The following is a 21,363-nucleotide window of genomic DNA, read 5'->3' on the forward strand; positions in this document are numbered from 1 at the left end:
GTTTTCTAAGGGTCTTCTAGTTTTCTGTTCTTGGCCTTTCTCAGGAGGCAGCAGTCATTCTCAAACTCCAACTATTTCCAACTTTATAGGGTTATTTGAATATCCTACAGGTTCTTCAAACTCACATAAGTAGGATCAAACTCTTATTTTTGTCATCAAATCTGATTTCCCCATCAGCTAATAGTGTCAATACTTATCCAGTTGCCAAAGAGAAACCTCTATTGTCAGCCTTCTTCTGAATAAACAACCATATATTCATCCATTTCATTCAACATTGAGTACCTACTATGTGCTAGGCCCTATGGCTACAATGATGAATGACCCAGACAGACTCAGTTATCAAGGAGACTATGAACAAATAACTAAACACGTAATTTTTTAGTGATAGTTTAGTAAATTCTTTGAAGAGAAGAACAAATCAGAGATAGTCTGTTTTGCCCCTTTTTCTTCAGCCAGAAACAACCTTCTTCCCACTTACCAGGACACTCATCCTCTGTCCCTAGGACTCAATTATATAACATTCACCTCATCATAGCAACATATAAGGCCACTTAAAACCCAAATCTACCTTGCCAGCTACCCATGAATACTGCATATTAATCACCCAGGAAAACTCACAACTCCCTCAGCAGGGAATACATTTTAATTTCTCTGTTGCTTTGTTCTCACTAGCCATCTGCCTATAAAAACTGCCTATAAATAAACTCTTATATACCCTTCTATACCCAGCTCAAATGTCAGACCTTCCCTTTAACTTTCACTGACACTTGCCCTTCTGCCTCCTTCTGAGTGGGACTGAATGCTCCCCCAATGAAGTGCACACTGGGCACTTACTGGTAGGATCCCTCAGCGTGTGGAATGGTCTGCTGGACCTTAGACTCAGAGATCTACTCTAATCCTCAACTTTACTAGCTATTAACTTAAACTGACTTACTTATATCTCTGAGATTTAGCTTCCTCAGTTGTAAAATGAAAAGGTTGCAAAGATGGACTTTAATATGTAAAATGTTTAGTACGATTCTGGGCACCTAGTAAATACTTGATAAATGTTCATTTATATACCACTGAATACTTTGTCATACTATAGTTATTTTGTTGTCTGTTTCCTCTGTTAGTGAATTCCCTAAGAACAAGAGCCATGTCTTCTTTTAATTCCTACTTTTGTTTTGTCTTGCTTGATATTTTAAGTAAATTTCACAGTAATCTTTCCTAACTACATTTTCTTTTTGCAAGAATCTAATTTTTTGATCCCCATAACAAAAATGAGAACTTAATCATTTACACATGTTAAAGCAAAAAAAAAAAAAAATAGTTCCAGTAATAATAATATATTGGAGTTGCCTAATTAAAGCTGCTATTAGTTATTTCTGCTTTGTATGTTTCTATATAACTACTTGTTTTAGCTTATAAAATAATTTTTGTTGATGCTACCTAAGAGAATAAAAATCAGATAATAATCTAAAAATGATGCTAAGTTGACGGTAGTAAAATGTATAAGTTTTAATGTCAGCCAGTGAAGTAAAAATTTCTGAGTTCAGCTACATGGATTATGCTTTATATTTCTCTTCACATCTAAAGGCAATTTTGACAATAAACTTGGTTTAAACATTATTCTAGTTTTCTGACATTTAGAATCCTGTAAATAAAATCCTATTTATTGCCTTTTGTTTTTACTAGCCTGAAAGCAAAAGGTTGACTGTTATATAAATGATTAAAAAGTAGCTTACCTATTTTAGTTGCACTGTAAATATTTTCTATTGGAAATACAATTCCTAAACCATATAGCAAGACTTTCGCCAACGCTGGGATAAGCTGAGTAGTTGTTACTAAAATATTCACACAGTTCGTTCTATGAGAACAGAAAGAAAAAAAAGACAGTTGAAAAATAAGTCTCCACAACGAACAAGCAAAGCCTGTCTTCAGGCAGAGGCCCTACGAAGTGACTTGGGGACAACTTACCGGGAGTGAATGAGCGTGAGGGCTTTCAGAGCCAGTGTCAACCAGGAGTCTGTCAGGGCTTCAATTTCAGCCCTTAGCTGCAACCAGGCTTCCCTCTTGGCTGGACCAAGCAGACCTGTGGATTTAAAAGCAAAGGAACTACTTCCTTACCAACGAGTTTTGCCAACTTTATAAACAATAAACATTTAAAACTACTCTAATACCTCCCTCAAGCTTTACGTGTACTAAGCAATTTTTTCACATACCATTCAACAAATATTTAGTACTGTAGGGGACATCTATTGTTTCTGCATCCCTGACATCCCTTTTTCTAGTTATAGAAGTCCTCTCTTCTATTGAGGGAGCCTACTCACCCCTATTCCTCCAACAGGATAATTTGGGCAGAGACACAACACTATCGTCTGGCTCCCAGAACAGGCATATGACCTTGTCTTGGCCGCTGAAAGTGTCTGGAACGTTTTTGTTGAATCTATTGGGAAAGATGTTTCTCCACCCCACGGAGGTGCTGGACTGGTTGAATAGAAGCCTGGGTCTACTGGTGGTCACTTTTGCCACCTTTCAGGAAGGACTGACCCCAAAGGAAATCACAGGCCAAGGATTACTGATTGCATCACCAGGGCATCTGAATTTAGCCATGCTAGAAACCAACACCCACCCTTAAACTTTTCATTGTGTGTTAGTTGCTCAGTCGTGTCTGACTCTCTGCAACCCCATGGACTATAGCAGCCCACCAGGCTCCTCGGTCCATGGAACTCTCCAGGCCAGAATACTGGAGTGGGTTGCCATTCCCGTCTCCAGGGGATGTTCCCAATCCAGGGATTGAACCCAGGTCTCCTGCATTGCAGGTAGATTCTTTATCATCTGAGCCACCAGGGAGGTCAATATATTCCTTTTTGTACCAAAGTCCTTTTGAAACACAATCAAAAGATGAACTAATACAAACATCTACCTGCGAAGGATGCTTTATGATTCATCTTAAGTCCTCTAGGCAAGAAGTCAAGAAACGTACTCCAGTAAGTTTACTAACTCACACCACTGGCCAGGGCAGCTGGCTCTAAGTCTATTACTTCTCTCACTCAATCACAGCAGAATAATCACTGGTTAGATGAAATTACTCTCAGCAAAAGCTGTTCTACCCCCAAAAATGTGATGTAAATGTGTGATGCTCTGAGTATTTTATTGAGACTGTCTTAAGCAACCCAGCAAGCTACTGGTGATAGTCACTTGCCTCCAACATTATTTTTGTAGGTATTGTAGATCTCTTTTACTCGTCTGTAGCGGAAGGCCAACTTTCTCATCCAGTCTACACCGCCCCGCACACCGGTTGCCAAGCATAAATTAGCACTGGTTGCTGCAGCAGGAAAGCCATCTGTTCCAAAGTTATATGTGCTATTTAGATGCAAGAAAAGCCCAAAGTTAACCAAAGAGAAAGTTCATCTTAATGAGCTGAGCAATCAAACCATAACATCCCGATCACGGGCTCACCTTAGGTCTTGTCCATTGTCATCGGAAGAGACATCGTCTATATGAACTTGGTCACATTCCTAAAACACAATTAAAATTGATACATGTTAATTTTGAAAAAGCATCTACATTTTTTGGGGGAAAAACCATACACAGCTATTTAAAAAAAACAACCACCACCAAACACTGAAATTGGTAGTGTTTGCCAACCACGTCAATCAGTAGGTGGCAGTCTTGTTAAATTGACATTTTTACCTACTTTGGGTCCTTTTTCAATGTAAGAAAGGAGCAATGTCAATACGGACTACTGTTACTCAGGTTCAGAAAACACATTTTTGTGTTTAGAAAGGAAAGTGATCGAAAACAATTAGCATATGTGTTCCATAAACCTCAGGTACCTGAAGACATCACACTGCTCTGAGCTGATTCAGTCAATGCCGAAGTGTAACTGAAACCAGACATTTCGGTAAATCTAACATGCTAGAAAAATTAAACCTGATGCTAACTGCCAATGAAATTATGACCTTTGATTGCTGTTGAGCCACACACCAACACAGCCTGAGGCCAGCGTGGAGCCCAGACCAGAAAATCTGTTACTAGTTTGCCATTGATTTGAGAGATGTGAGTTTTATTTTGCTCGCGCACACACACACGTGTGTGTGTGTGTGTGTGTGTGTGTGTGTGTAGGAAAAAAGCACGGGAGACTTCCCAATCTAAAAAAAATTAACCATGATGTTTTTCTTTTACTGTTTTCAAAAAACTTTTTTTTAACTGTTTTTGTTATTACATTTTCATTTTAAATAGTGGATTTATGAGTTGATTATAAAATGATTGGAACAGACCTGATTTTAAAATGCCACACCATGCATAAACTGTTTAGAATAGGGGGTGTAATTGTGGGTTAAAGCCCAGTCAGACGGGTTCACACTGATACACCTGTTCACATGTAAGCACTCCTACATCTCACTGCTGTGCCCCGGCCTCCAGCATCTTTGTGGGAAGAGCAACACTCAATAAACATTTGCTGAACAAATGAAGGCAAACTATAATTTGGAGACATGGTCTCTAGTTCAGAAACAAGTAATACGCACTTGGCATGTTTTAATATTTTAGCCATGATTCTTCTCTTGGCAGTCAGCCTCCAAATACCACGGTGGCCTTTCTGACACTTATTTCCATTAAAAGTTTTAGTGAAAAAAATCTTATAAGAAATCGGCAGGCGTGCATCTTGTATTTTAAAAGGTTCTTTGGACTAAAGCTCTAGCCATCCTTCCCATAGAGTTCACCTCATCAAATCTATCCTATCCCTCTAGTGCTTGACATTCAATGTGTAACAAAGATGCCAGAGATAAAGCACCCTAGGAATAGAAGGTGGATTTTTATGTTGCTGGTTCCTTCTGCACAAATTCTTTCTCTCCACGGATTTGTGAGGAAGGGAGCAGGAGATAGAAGTGGAAAGAAACTCAAACCAGCTGTTGCTTAACAGAATTAAAATCCTGACCCCAACCTCTTCCTTCTAAAGCATCTATTTTCCAGGCAACCCTCTCCCAGCAAGCCGCAAGTTCCAAGGAGGAAAAAGGCTTTGACCTTGTAACCCTTCCCTGCTCTCCTGAGGTCCATAACCCCAGATAGGAAAAAAAAAAAAAAAGGAATAAAAGTCTAGGAGGCCTCGCAGGCAGGACTGTGAATTTAACATTTTAAAAACAGGTCATTCCTGCAAAACATGATGGGAAATTTCTTTGAGTTATTATACATAATTCGGAGGGTGAAAGATGAATGATAGTTGTGTTTTTCAACAACGTACTTATTCTGGGTTTAAAGAATTACTGAATCGTGACTTTCTACCATCTAGCCATTCATCTAGACAGAAATACAAAAATGCTGTTGGTACACGACTCTGTTAGGGTGTGTGGTTAGTTAAAACACAAACAAATTCGAAAATGGGTACTCCCGCAAACAAACAGAACCCCCCAAAGCCTCAGTGCTGTTAATGCAGGATTTTTCTCTCTGGGGAGAAAGAACAGAGAGAGGGAGGAAGTTGACGAATTAGAAGAGGAAAAGATGTGTGTAAAAGAATTGAATTTAAGGAATCAAAGCTGACCCAAAGTTACCCGGTTAATTCTAGGGGTGGGAAGAATGCTTTGGAAAAACAGGGTGTTAAGAGGCTTTTCTTAAGCTAATGCAGCTGTAAATCTCCATTACTAACAGAGCAGCCTTATCTTCTAATGACTGTTGATGACTCTACCACGGCTATTGTCTGCCCGAATCCTGTATTTGTTTTCTCCTGCCAGCTTTCCTTAAGGCTTTTTGTTCCCAGGCTGGGCCCTCATTTGAAGTACTGTTCAGTATCTTGGTTTACTCTAATTAAGGGTCAACTGCTCCCAGCCCAAACTCACTTCACAATGATCTGATTAAAGCAAAGTTTGGTGTGACAGCAATCACAAAACCCTGCTGTTTAGCAGGAGAATTTCTTTTTAAACTTATTCTCTATTGGAGTATAATCGATTAACAATGTTTTGATAGTCTCAGGTGGACAGCAAGAGGAATCAGCCATACATATACCTTAGCCAGAGAATTTCTGTAGAATGATTTTAATCAAATGAGATAACTAATGAGAATGTACTCAGGGAACTCTACTCAGTGCTCTGTGGTGACCTAAATAGGAAGGAAATCCAAAAGCAGAGGAGATATACATATTCCTGATTTACTTTGCTGTACAGCAGAAACTAAGACAACACTGTAAAGCAACTATACTCCAACAAAAATTAAGTAAAAAATAGATTAAAAAATCAAGAGCATTTTTAAAGGGCCTAGTTGGCGCTTTTAGAAATTAAAACATCATTAAAGTGTCTATGTAAAATATGTTTTTGGAATGAGCTCTCAGTTTACTTAACAATAGACAAGTAGTCTTGCACAAACTTGCAATTGATAACATGACTTGGCGACTAAACAACAATACGAAAGATGATAAGTCACTATTATGAGTTTACAAATAATGGCATAAATGTCTTGGAAAATAAGCTGTGTATTTAAAAAAGTTTTTTTTTTTTAATGAGAAACTATAATATTACTATTTTGATGCTTACCCATACAAAACTAATTCCTCAAAGCATGGAGACCATTAAGATACTGAAATATCATTTCATTTCTCAGCTGAGCCCTGTAATGTGTGAACTTGTACTTAGTGTTAAATTAGAAAACTGCAGTTCCCTGCATTCTGATATCCTGAAATTGTCTCCTCCATGGCGATGAGGCTTCCCTTCTTTTACCTTTCAGAAGCCATCCAGCTTTTTGCCTGTTTTCCTAAGAGCCTAATTTGAGGTTTCCATTTTTGCTTTCTGAATTTGGTTGCTTTTCATTCGCAAATCTATTCTGAACCCAGACAATTAGGTAATGAACAGAGGGACAGGAGAAGAAATGAAACCAATGAAACAGCAGCAGCAGCCAAGTTTAAAGCCCCATTGCAAAAGTCTATAGACACAGAAGACGGTAATGGAAGCCTTCTATATTTTCAGGTGCCAAAGTCTATGCCTACAAACCCTAATTAGATGCTTAATACACAGAGTGCAGAATATACATAATTCCATGAGAAAATACATTTTTATTCCCAAAAGACTGAATGTGCTGAAAATGTAATTGAAATAAATTTCCAAAAAGTATGCAATAAGATTTTAAGGAATTCAAGCCATTACCGAATCCAAGTCTTGGGGCAGCAAACACATAGGGGCCTCCCATGGCCAGTTCAACCAATTTAGTGTTAATTAATTAATTGGTCATGCATTATTCTGGCCTGCTCAGGCTTGAGATACCTAAGGGACCCCAAACACACATGGGTGTCAGGCTTGGGGTCTCATGTAGGTGTGTGAAGTAGTCATTTCCTTGTCTCCTGATAGACTTTGCATTCAACATGGATCCAAACTGGCTAATGGGTGCTTTGGGTTAAACAGGTGATCATTTATTTATTATTGTGTCTGATTATTTATCAAGGAATACCTGTTCTCGGTATTGCTGTAGATGCTAATGACACACCACTTAACACAAAAAATCCTTACCATCTTGGAACTAACATTCCAGTTGGGAGAGACATCCAAACAAGAAAACATGCAACATGTACAATCTGTACAAGTGCTAAGGAGAAGCAATACGGCAGGCAAGGGGAATATGCAACGTTGTGGGAGTGTCTAGGGAAACAGCTTTGCAGGGCAAGGAGAGAGCAAGTGTAAAGGCCCTGAGGCCGAAGGCGAAGAGTTGCATGGACCAGCAGGTGACAGGGACTGACAATGCTGGTCCTCTACTTCTGAATGGCTGTAGTATGAGGGTGGGGAAGGTGACCTTTTGGAGGCCAGCCATCCTTCTCTCTAGAAAACACCCCACAGATGCAAAGGGACTCTGTGCAGTTAATCAACAGGTCTCAGAGGTAGGAAGGAAAGATCTTAAACAGTTTCTTTCAACCCCCAAACTACAGATACGAGAACTGATGTGGGGCTGGAAAGGGATCAAGAGATAAGCAGAGAACTATTTGTTGTTCACGGCTTTCCAAAGGGATGTCAAAATCAATGTTTTTGTATAAAGGTTTACATCATGTCATGTCAATACTACAGGAGTATATAATTAACATTTTTATTTAACCAGTTTTAACATATACCCACATCCCTCAAAGAGCTTCTAAGAGTCAAGCCAGTGCTAGGCAAAGTTGTGGTTTATCCTTACTAGGTAAATTTCATAATTATTACTGAATTAGACATTGCTAACATATTGGGCCCACTGTTCCCACGGTGAGCTCAGTCCCTCCCTTTCCAAAAGTCCTAAAGCACCAGGAATACACCACCCACTGACACTGGATTACAAAGGTATCCTGTCTTGACAGTCTATATTCCGTGAAGAATGGATTTTTCCTTCCCTTGAAGGGATGGCTAACAACTCCAAAAGAGCTGTTTTCTATATTTGTGTGGTGGTAAAGAACTCCACGGGTTTTGGAGGAGACATGAGAGAGGTGATTTTGTTCCCTGGGTTGGGAAGATTCCCTGGAGAAGGGCATGGCAACCCACTCCAGTATTCTTGCCTGGAGGATCCCATGGACAGAAGAGCCTGGCGGGCTAGGCCATAGGGTCACAAAGAGTCAGACATGACTGAAGTGACTTAGCACACCTGCAGAGGCAGGCCCATGGTTGCTTCTACTCACACAGACTCCTATTTCTTGTTGAGCTGAATTACTGATACTTACTTATGTTGAACACAAAATAGTATTTAATGTTACAGCCTATTTTACGGCTGCAAATAAATGAAGACTCAGAAAAGCTAAGTAACCTCAGTGCTGAGACACTATACAGGCCTTTGATCCCCAAGCACTATTTCTCCCGAGGATCCCTGGATTTTGCACAATTTAGACAATGGCCCACTCCACAACCTAGGCCCCTGCTGGCTTGTCAGTTGTTTAATGTTTATGGAATTCCTGCTCTAGGATGTATCCTCACCTCTGTCTGCCCCATGCCCACCTGGGGGTCCAGCATTTGTCACCACTTCTGGCCCAGAGCTCGGAGGTTCAAGTTCCATCCTGCAGTTCAAGCCCCACCCCTTCATCTCTCCACCTGGCCTCCAAATGATTGGCACTTCAGAGAGAAATTATCCCAGGAGGAAAGCCATCATGGAAACTCGGTCTTTACAAGGGTGGAGGGGACAGAGCGCAAGGGTAGATGAGAGCATAGGTATTAGCATGACTTTGTCACGTGTCCTACTAGAAGGCTCGAAGCCTAGGAACAAGGACTCGGTCACAGTCACAGTCGAGTTGAATGAGGGCAGGTGGCAACGACCAGGGAAGCATGATGCTGAGTCCACAGGCACTGGCCTGCAGGCTCTGTTGTACCTGAAATGGCTCCTGTGAGCAAGCATCCTTCAGATAAACACCACAAACCCAACACCCAAAGTTCAGCCTTGTCTGGCTTCCCTCTATGTTCCATGGCTTGTGCTTCTCACAGAGCAGTAAAATCAATAAAATCGGCAAGCTTCAGTGACTCTGGGCCCTCAGCTTACAGACATCTCAGCACTTGTGGGGCTGGATTATAAAATGCTGACATGCATGGCTGGGGAAAACTGCCAACCCATGAAGCAGCTGAATACCAGGCCCAGTGCTAGGAGCAGGAAGAAAGCCGCAGGGGGTCCTATCTCACGGCCACGCAGCAAAGGCATGGTCTCCCTCAGAACTCTGGGTGCACTGTTATTCTGCCTTTTTGGTTCTTTCTGTCATTATTCTTGGCACTGCAACTCAAGCTGACCTTTTTCCGATCCATCATCATCTCTGGCCTTCCAGGGCTGGGCCACAGACATGTTCTTTTGGACTGAGCTCTGGGAATAACTCAGATTTTGTACAGGGGCTCATATGCAAAATATTAAGTTATGGCAGAATTTTTCTGCAAATATTTATTCTGCTTTGATACCGTAGTGGTTGGACTTTTCCCTCAAGCCTCTCACTTGTGCCATAATTATGTAAAAACACACCATGCCATTCATGTTCATTTAGGAAAATTAATGAAAAGAATTAAGACAGTTACAATGGGTCTTATTCTGTATGCCAAACACAGTGACATCACAGTCAGGATGCTGAGGCGTTTACACCCCTGAACCTGACACTAGAAACATAAACTCCAAGTAAACCTGCAGGCTTTGCATAAACAGACTTGAAGACTTGGAGGCAGTCTGCACGTTATGAAAGGGAACAATATAAAAATGTTACAAACACGTCTTGGGAGAAGTTGAGTTATATAAGCCCAGATTCTGCTGACTGAAGCGATATTTGCTCCATTTTCCAAATTTACCATGAGAAAACGAACACCATACTGCCGACTAATTGTTTCAATACCTTCCTTTATGAAGTAAAAATGGAAAGAAAAAGCATCCCCAGAGAAGGAGCAATTTTCATTGTGTCTGTGCATCAGTGAGCCTACTGAGACTTGCTGGAGTTGGCCAGGGACATGGTGGCTGGGTTCTCTGTCCCCTTCTGTCATCAAGCAGTTACATCCACTGCTCTGACCTCTCCACCAAACAATAAGATAACTAGCTTGACACCTTAGACATCTGCAAGTTACCAGAACGTTTTCCTTTTATTCCTAAATATGAAAACTATAATATATGGAGTACAGGAGTATTTCTAGTGCTTTTAGAGACAACGCACTCAAATGGGCTTCCCAGGTGGCGCTAGTGGTAAAGAACCTGCCTGCTAATGCAGGAGACATAAGAGATGTGGGTTCAATCCCTGGGTCGGGAAGATCCCCCAGAGGAGGAAATGGCAACCCACTCCAGCATTCTTGCCTGGAGAGTTCCATGGACAGAGGAGCCTGGTGGGCTCCATGGGGTCACAGTCCAGGGGGTCACACAGAGTCGGACACGACTGAAGCGACTACCACACACGGCACACACTCACATCAGTTGTCTGGAAGGCAAGTGATCAACAGTGCTTTGAAAAATTAAAAGAAAAAACAAAAGATTCTCCCTGTGGCTCTGCTCACACTACCCTCTTTCTAATCAAAAATCCAAATTGTACAGATGGCATTACAGGGTGACCAGTATTTGAGTGACAGGTTTTTAAGGGAGTGATTTCCATGCGGCTTTTGGAAATAACTCCCGACTGCCTAGATAGCTGCATAATTTTGTTGGAAAAATAAGGTAAGATGGGTCAACCCTAGAGATCTTCTGTGACTTGGAAGTTCTATGGAGGGGGGAGGGGTGGTCCAGAAGCAAACTAATTGATGGCAAAGATGTGAAGAGTCCTGCTCCTAATTCACTGACAATTAGATTCAGCTCCTTGAGCTCTGTGGTAAAGAAATTCTGTCTGTATGGCGTAGCACAGGGAACTGTATTCAATATCTTGCAACAACCTATAATGGAAGAGAATCTGAAAAAAATATATGTATAACTGAATCACTTTGATGTACACCTGAAACTAACACAACACTATAAATCAATGATATACTTTGCTTAAAACAGGAAAGAAAGAAATTCTGTCCGCTAGTAAATTTGCAGAAACCTGGATTTTACTGGGATATTTTGCTCTGCATAAAAGAGGCTGTTCAATTAGCACGCTGTGTATTTAGACTCACTAATCTAAACAGTAAGTCTAAGTCATGTGCTTGTAGCGTGCTTCCTAAAGCTGTGTCCAGACCCGCACTACACTTTCAAATGGATGCAACGAAAAGTCACAGCACTGCTGTGCCCCTGTGCCTGTCACTGTGGACTGATGGCATGCCTGTGGCACGGGCCACCTGGAAAGGAGGATGTGGGGGCCGCAGCTCTGTTACTCTGGCTCTCAGCAGCAGGACCTGTCATGTCTGTCTGGGGTGCACCTCGTGACCTGTGGATCGCCCTTGCTTTCCCACACAATGGTTCCTTGCAGAAGAAAAGGTTGCAGATTACCCATGGCTACAGCACAGGAGATGAAGAACAAAGGGAGTTTTTGAAATCTGCCTCATTCTGTTAGACAGTTTGGGGAACACAAGTTAAGGAATTAAAATACAGCTGGACAAATTTATCTTTACATTCCCACTTTAAAACTATCTACTCAGCACAGCATCAGTGCCAACATGTGTTAATAAGTCAATATTCTGTTCTGTTTTGATAGGAACAGGATGACACAAATATAGAAGCCGATAGGGAAAAAAAAATAAAAACAATTTCAAATCTCAAACTAGGTAAGAGGAATTTTAACATCAATTTTTGAGAGCTGGTAATAAGATGCAACTTGTAGAGACCTATGCTGTTTTTAATTATTGTTTCTTACTTACAGAAACAATATTTTAATGCATTTAAAGTTGCAATATCCTGTAGGGATTATCTAAACAAAAGAGATATTTTTCTAGAATATCTCTAGTACCTGTATTTGAAACCCAAGACTTGAATTACAGCAGTTTCAGCAAAGGCAAGACATTAGCTATTTCAATCTCATTCTGTTTAGCTGAATATTCATAAAACATTTAGAGGATAAAATCTTTACTGAAAAGTATGTGAAGATGGCATGTTAACGCAGAAGATTAAGTGCTTATGCTATGTTTTCATATATGTACAAGGTTATACTAAATATTTAAGATCACTAAATAAAAATTATAGGGCTATCAAGCTTATTAAAGAATTAAAGAGAAGATGAGAACATGTTTTCAAATTTGTAATATTTTCTTATAGTATTAATTCCTTTAAAAATGTGCTCATTAAAAGTGAGATGGCATGATAATACCACCACAGCACACTTCTCCAAGAATCCCAAAGGAATTGCATGAAGCTGGTTTCTTCTTAGCAAGTGGTACCGTGTTAATAAATATGTCAGTTTCACTCTGCTTGGAGTTCCTTCTTTCTAACCATGAATACCTTCTTTACCACATGGTCATATTAAGTATATTTGTCTTTATTCACACCCTCCACCTTACGGTGAGGAAAAGAAGGCTTACTAATCAAAGCCAGACAGAACTGAAAATAAGTTTTTAAAATGAAAAGGGCTTATCTGAAATTGTTCAACATTGTGTCTCTAAAAGTAATGGATTCATTTAATTGATAATTATGGCATGTTATTACATTTGATCAAATGATATCAACACATAATTTTCCTTTCTTTAAAAAAATACAGTAAATTTCAAAAATACAGTGAATAAAAAGCACCAAGTGAAAAGGTATATGGTGAATGCCTAATAATTTAATGCTATAAGATCTATCTTTTATTGATTATGTTTTGTGCAATAGCACAAAATACATTTCAGTGCATTCTGTACCCTTACCGCATGATACTATACACAGAAAGCTTTGGCCCAAATGTAATAGCTTCATTTACAGTTCAGCTAACATAAGAAGATATGGCATTTTACAAATCTGCAGAGAAATCAGTGAAAATGTTCAGTTCAGTTCAGTCGCTCAGTCGTGTCCGACTCTTTGCGACCCCATGAATCGCAGCACGCCAGGCCTCCCTGTCCATCACCATTTCCGGAGTTTGCCCACATGTTATGTTATATACCTTCAAATACAAAATAGGGTAGTGCATCAGTGTTTCATAATATGTCAAATTGTATTACATAGTTTTTCGTTAAAATATCATATTTTTAATTGTATCATGTAATTTAAAGTCAAGTAGTAAGATAAAACAGTAAAGGCTGACAATGTACAAAATAATAATTCAGAGCCTTGAAAAAAAGAAAACTCAGCACATGTCTAATATAAATGTCATTCTTTTGACTGTCAGGACTACTCTTAAGAATAAGCCTTTGATTTACTGCTGAACTGATTTCTCAGTTTTCAGTGGGTTTGCCCATCATTTTGCAAACATAATTTGTCATTGGCCACAGTGTTCTTTGTAATTCCTGTTGCCTTTCTTTTAGATCTATTATTCCTGCTGAGAGTATCTACCAAAGAAGAATTTTTCATAGTGACACCAACTCTAGTCTTGCTGTGAATAATCACATTCTCATAAAAATCATTCTTTTTATTGCAAACTTGCTGCCAGAAGCACGGAAACATACTCAAACCAGGAAACCTTTTATCCTTTCCTGCAATCACTTTCTTTTAACTGTCACTGCCATTTGAAGAAAATCAATCACATACTAATTCATTCACCAAGCATTTAACTAGAAGTTTCATTTACATGGACTATTTCTGTTTTGATCATACATAAACCAATGAACTAAAGCTATAATATTAAGCTGGTCATATTTTAGGAGAGCTCTGTTTTTTTTTTTTTTTAATCTCTGAAACAATATTTCACTCTAAAATTCAGTGTTTGCAACAAACAGAAGTTCTGGTTTATTATCATTCCATGTCTATTGATTCATTTTCATTGACCTTCAAGCCATTTGTCTATATTCTTTAAAGGCATATTTCAATGCAACTGGTTTTTTAAGTGACTCTTTTTTTGCAGGGGTGGGAAGTAAAATTTGAAAGTTTAAGAGAGACCAATTTGTCAACTTTAGTTAACATATACAGCGAGATGACTTTATACTGGTAAAAGAGACTCAATTTTGTATCAAAGAATGTGTAGCTCAGAATAACACCCTCAGTTCATAAGTGAATAAAAATCTTCCACGCTGATTTCCTCTGCCATATATTTATTGCTGACTCCTGAGAGACAAGTTGGCAGAACCGGACATAGGCACTTAAAAAAATAGGTTCCCCATGAGCTGAAGGAAGGTTCCATCATCACCTTCCCTCACTGTCAGCCCCTCATGTGGGGAGTGAGGACCTCTCAGGAGGCACTGTCTTACTCAAAAAGCTCTCTCTTCTAAGTATCAGGGGGTCTGAAATTCCACCCCTTGAAATCTTCCCTTTTCAATCTTCCTTTATAAGACAAAGACTTCCGGTAAGGGTAAATGACAAGCTCCATTACTTTTGTGTGAACTGTCTTATCTGGTAAATTTCCTCCAGCATGGGGGTGTAGGGGGCTCTAGTGTGCCCCAAACCAATGCGTGTCAATAGCAGAGGGAAAAGGAGTTGGGGGCTAAAAACTAAGGAAAAATTTTGTTCATACTCACAGTCTTACTTCCTATAAAACCACCCCCTTTTCCTATGATTAAACATTTCAAGCCACAAAGAATATCTTTTGGTTGTTTGTATATTATTCAGAAAAGTATTATATAGCATTAATATAGTCTATGTTATATATTACAGGACACACATTCTGTATTCTTTCATTTTGTTATGTACTCAACTAATAATGACTGATCACCTATACCAGGCACTAAGCACACAAAAATAAATGAAATGCAGATATAGCCAGAATGGCTTCATAAACATGGGGAGGGCTGGAGAGAGAGGGTACAAAAGTGAGTGCCACTAGAATTTTCTCTCAGGGAAGGAACTAGAATTCTAACAAAGCTATGAGAATGGAACATGGGATTCACCATGCTTCTAGCCCTTTTCCTTTCAATCCAGCCTGTGCATCAAATCACCGTCAGATACAGTTCTCTCAGAGTAGGTTTTGTCCACCCTCCCACCCCGAAATACAATTTCCACTCTGGAGGGTTAGCTTCTTGGCGGCAGGTAATACACTTCACTTCTGTTTCTGTATCTGACTTTTAACCAGAAGGTGATCAATAGATGTTTGCATGTGTGCTGAGTGGCTTCAGTTGTGTTCGACTCTTTGTGACCCTATGGACTATAGCTCACCAGGCTCCTCTGTCCATGGGATCCTCCAGGCAACAATACTGGAGTAAGTTGCCATGTCCTCCTCCAGGAGATCTTCCCAACCCACGGATTAAACTTGTGTCTCTGAAGTCTCCTGCATTGGCAGGTGGGTTCTTTACCACCAGCGCCGCCTGGGAAGCCCTAATAGATGCTTAGGAAAAATTAAATTAGAAACACTAAATATATGCCAACGCAAATGGGCATTCAAGGGCTTTTCTACTGAGCCTTAACCTTGCCCATCCAATGCCATGTCTGTCTCTCCTTCACAGCCCATCTGGAGGGGTCACATGCTCCTGGCAGGCCAGTCTCAGCCTGGTCTCCACGTCCCTCTTTCACTAGATAACGCTTGTGTCTATTGCTTGCTGGAATGCCTTGTCTCGCCTCTCTCACCTGTCAAGGCAAGGTTCCTTTTCTTTGTCAGCGCTGACGTATGCTCTGGAGCTCACGGAATAACAGAAGCAACAATCATTAAGAGCTACTATGTGTCTGGCCCCTATACTGCAAGCCTATCCCTTCTCCTGGGGATCGTCCCAACTCAGGAATTGAACCAGGGTCTCTTGCACTGCAGGCAGATTCTTTACCAGCTGAGCTACCAGGGAAGCCCATGTTATTTCCAACCCTCCCTTAAACTCTACATTTGATGGATAAGGAAATGAAGGCTTACAGAGATCACTTCTGTGTATCCCAGCAGGTAGTAAATTCTTGGAAGGAAGAGAGAACTTTTTATGGGTCTTTTTCTCTCTTTTTTCTAAGTTGGACCTTATTTCTGCCTATTCCTTTTCTACGTGTACCAAGCACATGGGTGATACTTAAGGAAACCTTCCAGATTATCTGAGAGAATTTAATATGAAAGAATGGGTCAACCCAACTGAAAATTAATTGCTAACATTTTTACGTTTTGTCATTGCAGTGTTAAAGAGTTAGTAGTTTTAGGAAAATATATTTATTATCTTGTTTGATTGCAAAATGATACATACTCATGTACAGCATTCATGAAAAACAGAAAAATATATAAAGGAAATAAACTTCAATTCCATCCCTCAGAAGTAAGCACTGATAAATTCTTCCATCATTCTTCCTGGTCCTACTCACTCACTCACTCACTCAGCCTTCCTCATGTTTTTCATAGAGCTTAAATTTTGATAGGTGATATATAACCTCCCCCCCCAACCGCCCCCGGCAAAAAAAAGTGCTTCCCAGGTGGTGCTAGGGGTAAAAAATCCACCTGCCAATGCAGATCCAACAGGCAGACGTTTGATCCCTGGGTCAGGAAGATCCCCTGGAGTACGAAATGGTAACTGCTCCACTATTCTTCTCTGGAAAATTCCATAGACAGAGGAGCCTGGCGGGCTACAGTCCACGGAGTCACAAAGAGTTGGACAAGACTAAAAGACTGGAGCACAGAGCACATACCAAAAAAGCAGGTAAAACCAGGTACCTGTTTTGTAGCTACTTTCTCTTCCACTCAGCAATATGGAATATATATCATTTTCTATCAATTAATCATCTATATTATCGGACGTGAGTCTCAGTGAACTCCAGGAGTTGGTGATGGACAGGGAGGCCTGGCGTGCTGCAATTCATGGGGTCGCAAAGAGTCAGACACGACTGAGCAACTGATCTGATCTGATTCCACAATTATACATGTCTCATATTTCTCTTAACCAAGCAATGGCTGAGAGTTCTTCAAACTGTTTTAAAATGCTGATAGCATTTTTTTAAACTGTTAATAAGTAGGGCAATGGCTGTCAATCTTCCTTACAATTCTATTTTAAGCATCTAAAAGAATAATTTATTATTAAAGATAATGAATATTTAAGCATCTTTGTGCACAAAACAGTAATCACTTGATAAATGTTTAAGTGAATGACCAGGTTGATGAACAAACTTAGATTCGTGACATTCAGTTATCTCCTTAGACTATATTATACTTTCCTTACTTGACATTTTTCTTCACTCACATCTCTGATCCTTGTTCTATATCCCTTCTGCTTAGAACATTCTTCTCTAAAGTTTACTCCATGCAGCTCTGTCGATTCCTGTTAATCCTCTGCGGCAGTTTCAATGTCACTCTCATCTTTCTGAGTCCTTACTCTGAGCTTACGTGATTTTAAACACTTTGAGAACACAGACGGATATCTGCATCTTGTTTACTATCACCCCTAAAAAGCTTTACAAAATTCAGTTGTTTCTTAACTCTAATATAAAGTTTTACATTTTCTCTTGGATTTTGGGAAAGCTTTTGTCAATTTCCTTAAGGCCTTGACCAGTTATGGGATATGACTTCTGCTTACAACAATTTGAATAGGTATGTGATTGAAAGCAGAGTGAATCTTTCATTTTTGGCATTTAGAATGCAAGTCATTTCCCCTATATTTTGAAGAAAGCAAAGATTATAATTTCTACTTTGCAAAGAGAAAGTATTATTTCGCCACACTTCTACATGTTCTTATTACAAACATGCTAAATACTACCTTTCAACTATGAATGTTCCAAGCTACTTATTTTTTGTTTAGTAGAAATTTTTTATCTGCAAATCCAGGAGGACTACATGAATGTGTGTTTAAAACAACAGTTTCCACCAATTAAAAGGGATGATATCTTGGACCTAAGATGTCCCTTTAACTTCTTGACAAAACACAATACCAGAAGATACTTCTTAGTTGATTGTTTTTCCAAGAGGCAAACAAAATCACCAGATAATGTTGATCAAAAAACAGCATCCTCTCTGTCTGCCCCGGTCCTCTACCTGCCTTACAAAGGAGTAGCACACAATTAGTAGCAAGAAGAATCTGGGACTGAAAAGCCTTTCCTTAGAAATGCTGTTAGCATACTGGACTGGCTGAGCCCAGATAGAGGCTCTATTGTAACTGCCCCGAAATGGGAGAAGACTCCAGGGACCACAACTTAAGCACATTTGGGGGAAGTTGAAGTTACAGGCTTTCTCTTGCACTCGTCAATTTAAAAAAAAAAGAAAAAGAAAAGAAGACTTCTTTTTTCTCTACTAAGAAAACTTCCTATGAAGGTAAGTGAGTAAAATCTCCCAGACTGAAGATTACTGGGCACCTGTCAAAATGAAGAATCTAAACAAAAAGTCTGTCATAGGTGACACCAACAGGTCAATTTCTCAGGATTTTCAAATAAACTGACAGCCCTCAGCCAATTACGTGAATTACCAGCCGAAGTGGCATGTCTGTTCGGCAAGCAGGAAAAGGCGCTTTACATGCTGAGGCCCACCAGGTGCCAGGCACTGACTGGGGCTCCAGATATTCTCTCCTAACGGTACTGCACCTCGGAACCATCTCTGATGCTCACCAGGGTGGATGGGTGAAGCTCATGCATTCATTGTTCAGGTGAGGCCTGAACTGGGGCCTGAATTTCAAAGAAGTGTTCACCGTTTCCTCAGACCACGCTGCCTAGTAGTTGCTTCATCCACAGAATGAAGCCAGTGTTTTATTTTATTCTATTTTCCAGGAAATAAAACCAGTATTTTAAATAATGATAAATGGAATATAACCTTTAAAAGTGTGAATCAGTATGTTATACACCTGAAACTTACATATTCTTATACATCAATTATACCACAATAAAAAATAATAAAAAAGAGACTTTGGTAAAACTAGGAAGATAGCTTCACAGGCAGGTCAATTACCAGTTTGTTAGAACATCCACTTTTGTTTTACATATGTTATCAATGTATGTTGAGATTCTGTGTTGCCAAACAGAAATCTCACAAAGAGACCCCTGCTCTGAGATGTTTCTTTTTCACTCAATATGTTCTTCTTGGAATCCTAACCAATTTCACGAGTGATGACTTGAAACTTGCTTCTCTCTGTTGAGCTTCAGACCTGCATTTACTACATTTGCTGGAGTCTGTCTGATGTCCAGAACACACTTCAAATTCAACAACTCAAAAAAACTGTACTTAGCATCTTCCTTTTAGAGCCAGCTCACTGTCCTGGGTTTTCCATCTCTACCTTACTGTTCAAGCCTGAACTAAGATTCTGGTCTCCCAACCCAGTACATCAAATCTACTCCCACATCCTCTCCAGACTGTTTTCTTAAGAGCTTCTCCATTTGCCCCCATACTCTGTTCCCACAAACAAGCCCTGGTGATTTCTCCTCTAGATTATTGATACCCCTGACTTCACGATGCAATTCATCTCCATAGCAAAGATAAACATTCGTTCATGATTACCCTAGGCATTCATATGATATGGCACTTCCTTAGCAGAGTTAACAAAGCCTCTCGTAATCTGGCTCCTCTCTGCCCGCTTACCTCCCAACACACAGTGTCAGTGTGTGTGTGTGTGTGTGTGTGTGTTCGCTGCTCAGTTGTGTGCGACTGTTTGCACCCCCATGGACTGTAGCCCACCACGCACCTCTGTCCATGGAATTCTTCAGGCAAGAAGACTGGAGCAGGTTGCCATTTCCTTCTCCAGGGGATCTTCCCAACCCAGGGATTGAACCCCGGGCTCCTGAATTCCAGGCAGGATTCTTTACCACCTGAGCCAACACTTTAGATCTACTCAAACTGTTCCTAAATGCCATGCTCTCTCACACCAAAGGTCACATACATCATGTGGAAGTCATATCTCCTGCCTTTTAGTCTCGTCACTCCTCCCACGGGCTGGGTTGCTGATCTTGGTTTTGGACTCTGCTGACATCATTACATGTTTCCATCACTGTGGAGATTCACTGTGATATAACCGTTCCCTGACTTTTCTGTCTCCACCTCCCATCCTGACTCCTGAGGGCAGTGAATGTATTTCATCTCTCCTCCTCAATGCCTAGCACAGTGTCCAGGTTGGGGTAAGCATGAGTAAATGCACAGCACTTTTTCTCTGTCACATGTGGATGTGTGTTAGTTGCTCAGTTGTCTCCAACTCTCTGTGATCCCAAGGACTGTAGCCCGCCAGGCTTCTCTGTCCACAGGATTCTCCAGGCAAGAATACTGGAGTGGGTTGCCATTCCCTTCTCCAGGGGCTCTTCCCGACCCAGGGGTCAAACCTGGGTCTCCTGCATTGCAGGCAGATTCCTTACCCATCTGAGTCACCAGGGAAGCTGCAATGTAGATAGACAGAGGCAGGTAAAATAATATTTTTGTCTATTCAACAATAGGAATTTACCAATACATCCGTCTGTCTGTCATCTAACAATCAAGCAATCTATTTACCCACCTACCTCCAAACCTTTTCAAAACAGATTTTAGGTTGCTTGAGCAACTACTAATAGTAGAGTACAACATATAAACAAAGCAAACAAATAATACATTAGAGAAAACATGTTCTGTTAATGGGATCTGCTATATGACAATGGCGTGTGACAGCATCATCATGCCACTATTTCCTTTACGTTGCTGCAGAGAAATTTCCACGTTATGGGACATGGCTAGAGAGGTTTGTGCAATGATACTGAGGTAGGAAATCCCTTTTCCCATCTTAGCTTTACTATTACCTAATCAAGATGTGAAGAGCCGATTCATTGGAAAAGACTCTGATGCTGGAAAAGATTGAGGGCAGGAGGAGAAGGGGGCAACAGAGGATGAGAGGGTTGGATGGCATTATCGACTCAATGGACATGAGTTTGAGCAAGCGCCGGGAGATAGTGAAGGACAGGTAAGGCTGGTGTGCTGTAGTGCATGGGGTCGCAGAGTCAGACACGACTGAGTGACTGAACCACCACCACCACCACCAAGTGGCTTTGGGCAAAAATCACTTCATTTCAATCGCCTACATGTGTACCCTGGAGATAAGACTGAGTTTCCAGTGTTGATAGAGGTCAAGGTCAATG

At 40.4% G+C, this 21,363-nt stretch overlaps 1 protein-coding gene across 9 annotated transcripts in view; it reads right to left on the bottom strand.

Moving 5' to 3' along the window:
- EYA1 (EYA transcriptional coactivator and phosphatase 1) overlaps nucleotides 1–21,363 on the bottom strand; it is a 372,747-nt gene that overhangs the window by 14,659 nt on the left and 336,725 nt on the right. For all 9 annotated transcript variants that reach the window (XM_061438966.1, XM_061438973.1, XM_061438971.1 and 6 more), the window contains 4 exons: nucleotides 3,445–3,503; nucleotides 3,188–3,348; nucleotides 1,960–2,074; nucleotides 1,728–1,849 (listed from right to left, as the gene is read on the bottom strand). In XM_061438966.1, coding sequence (XP_061294950.1) covers nucleotides 1,728–1,849; nucleotides 1,960–2,074; nucleotides 3,188–3,348; nucleotides 3,445–3,503 — 457 coding nt within the window. The remainder of the gene's footprint in view (nucleotides 1–1,727; nucleotides 1,850–1,959; nucleotides 2,075–3,187; nucleotides 3,349–3,444; nucleotides 3,504–21,363) is intronic.

This window comes from Bos javanicus, chromosome 14 (genome assembly GCF_032452875.1).
Source record: "Bos javanicus breed banteng chromosome 14, ARS-OSU_banteng_1.0, whole genome shotgun sequence".
In the NCBI taxonomy this organism is placed as follows: Eukaryota; Metazoa; Chordata; class Mammalia; order Artiodactyla; family Bovidae; genus Bos; species Bos javanicus.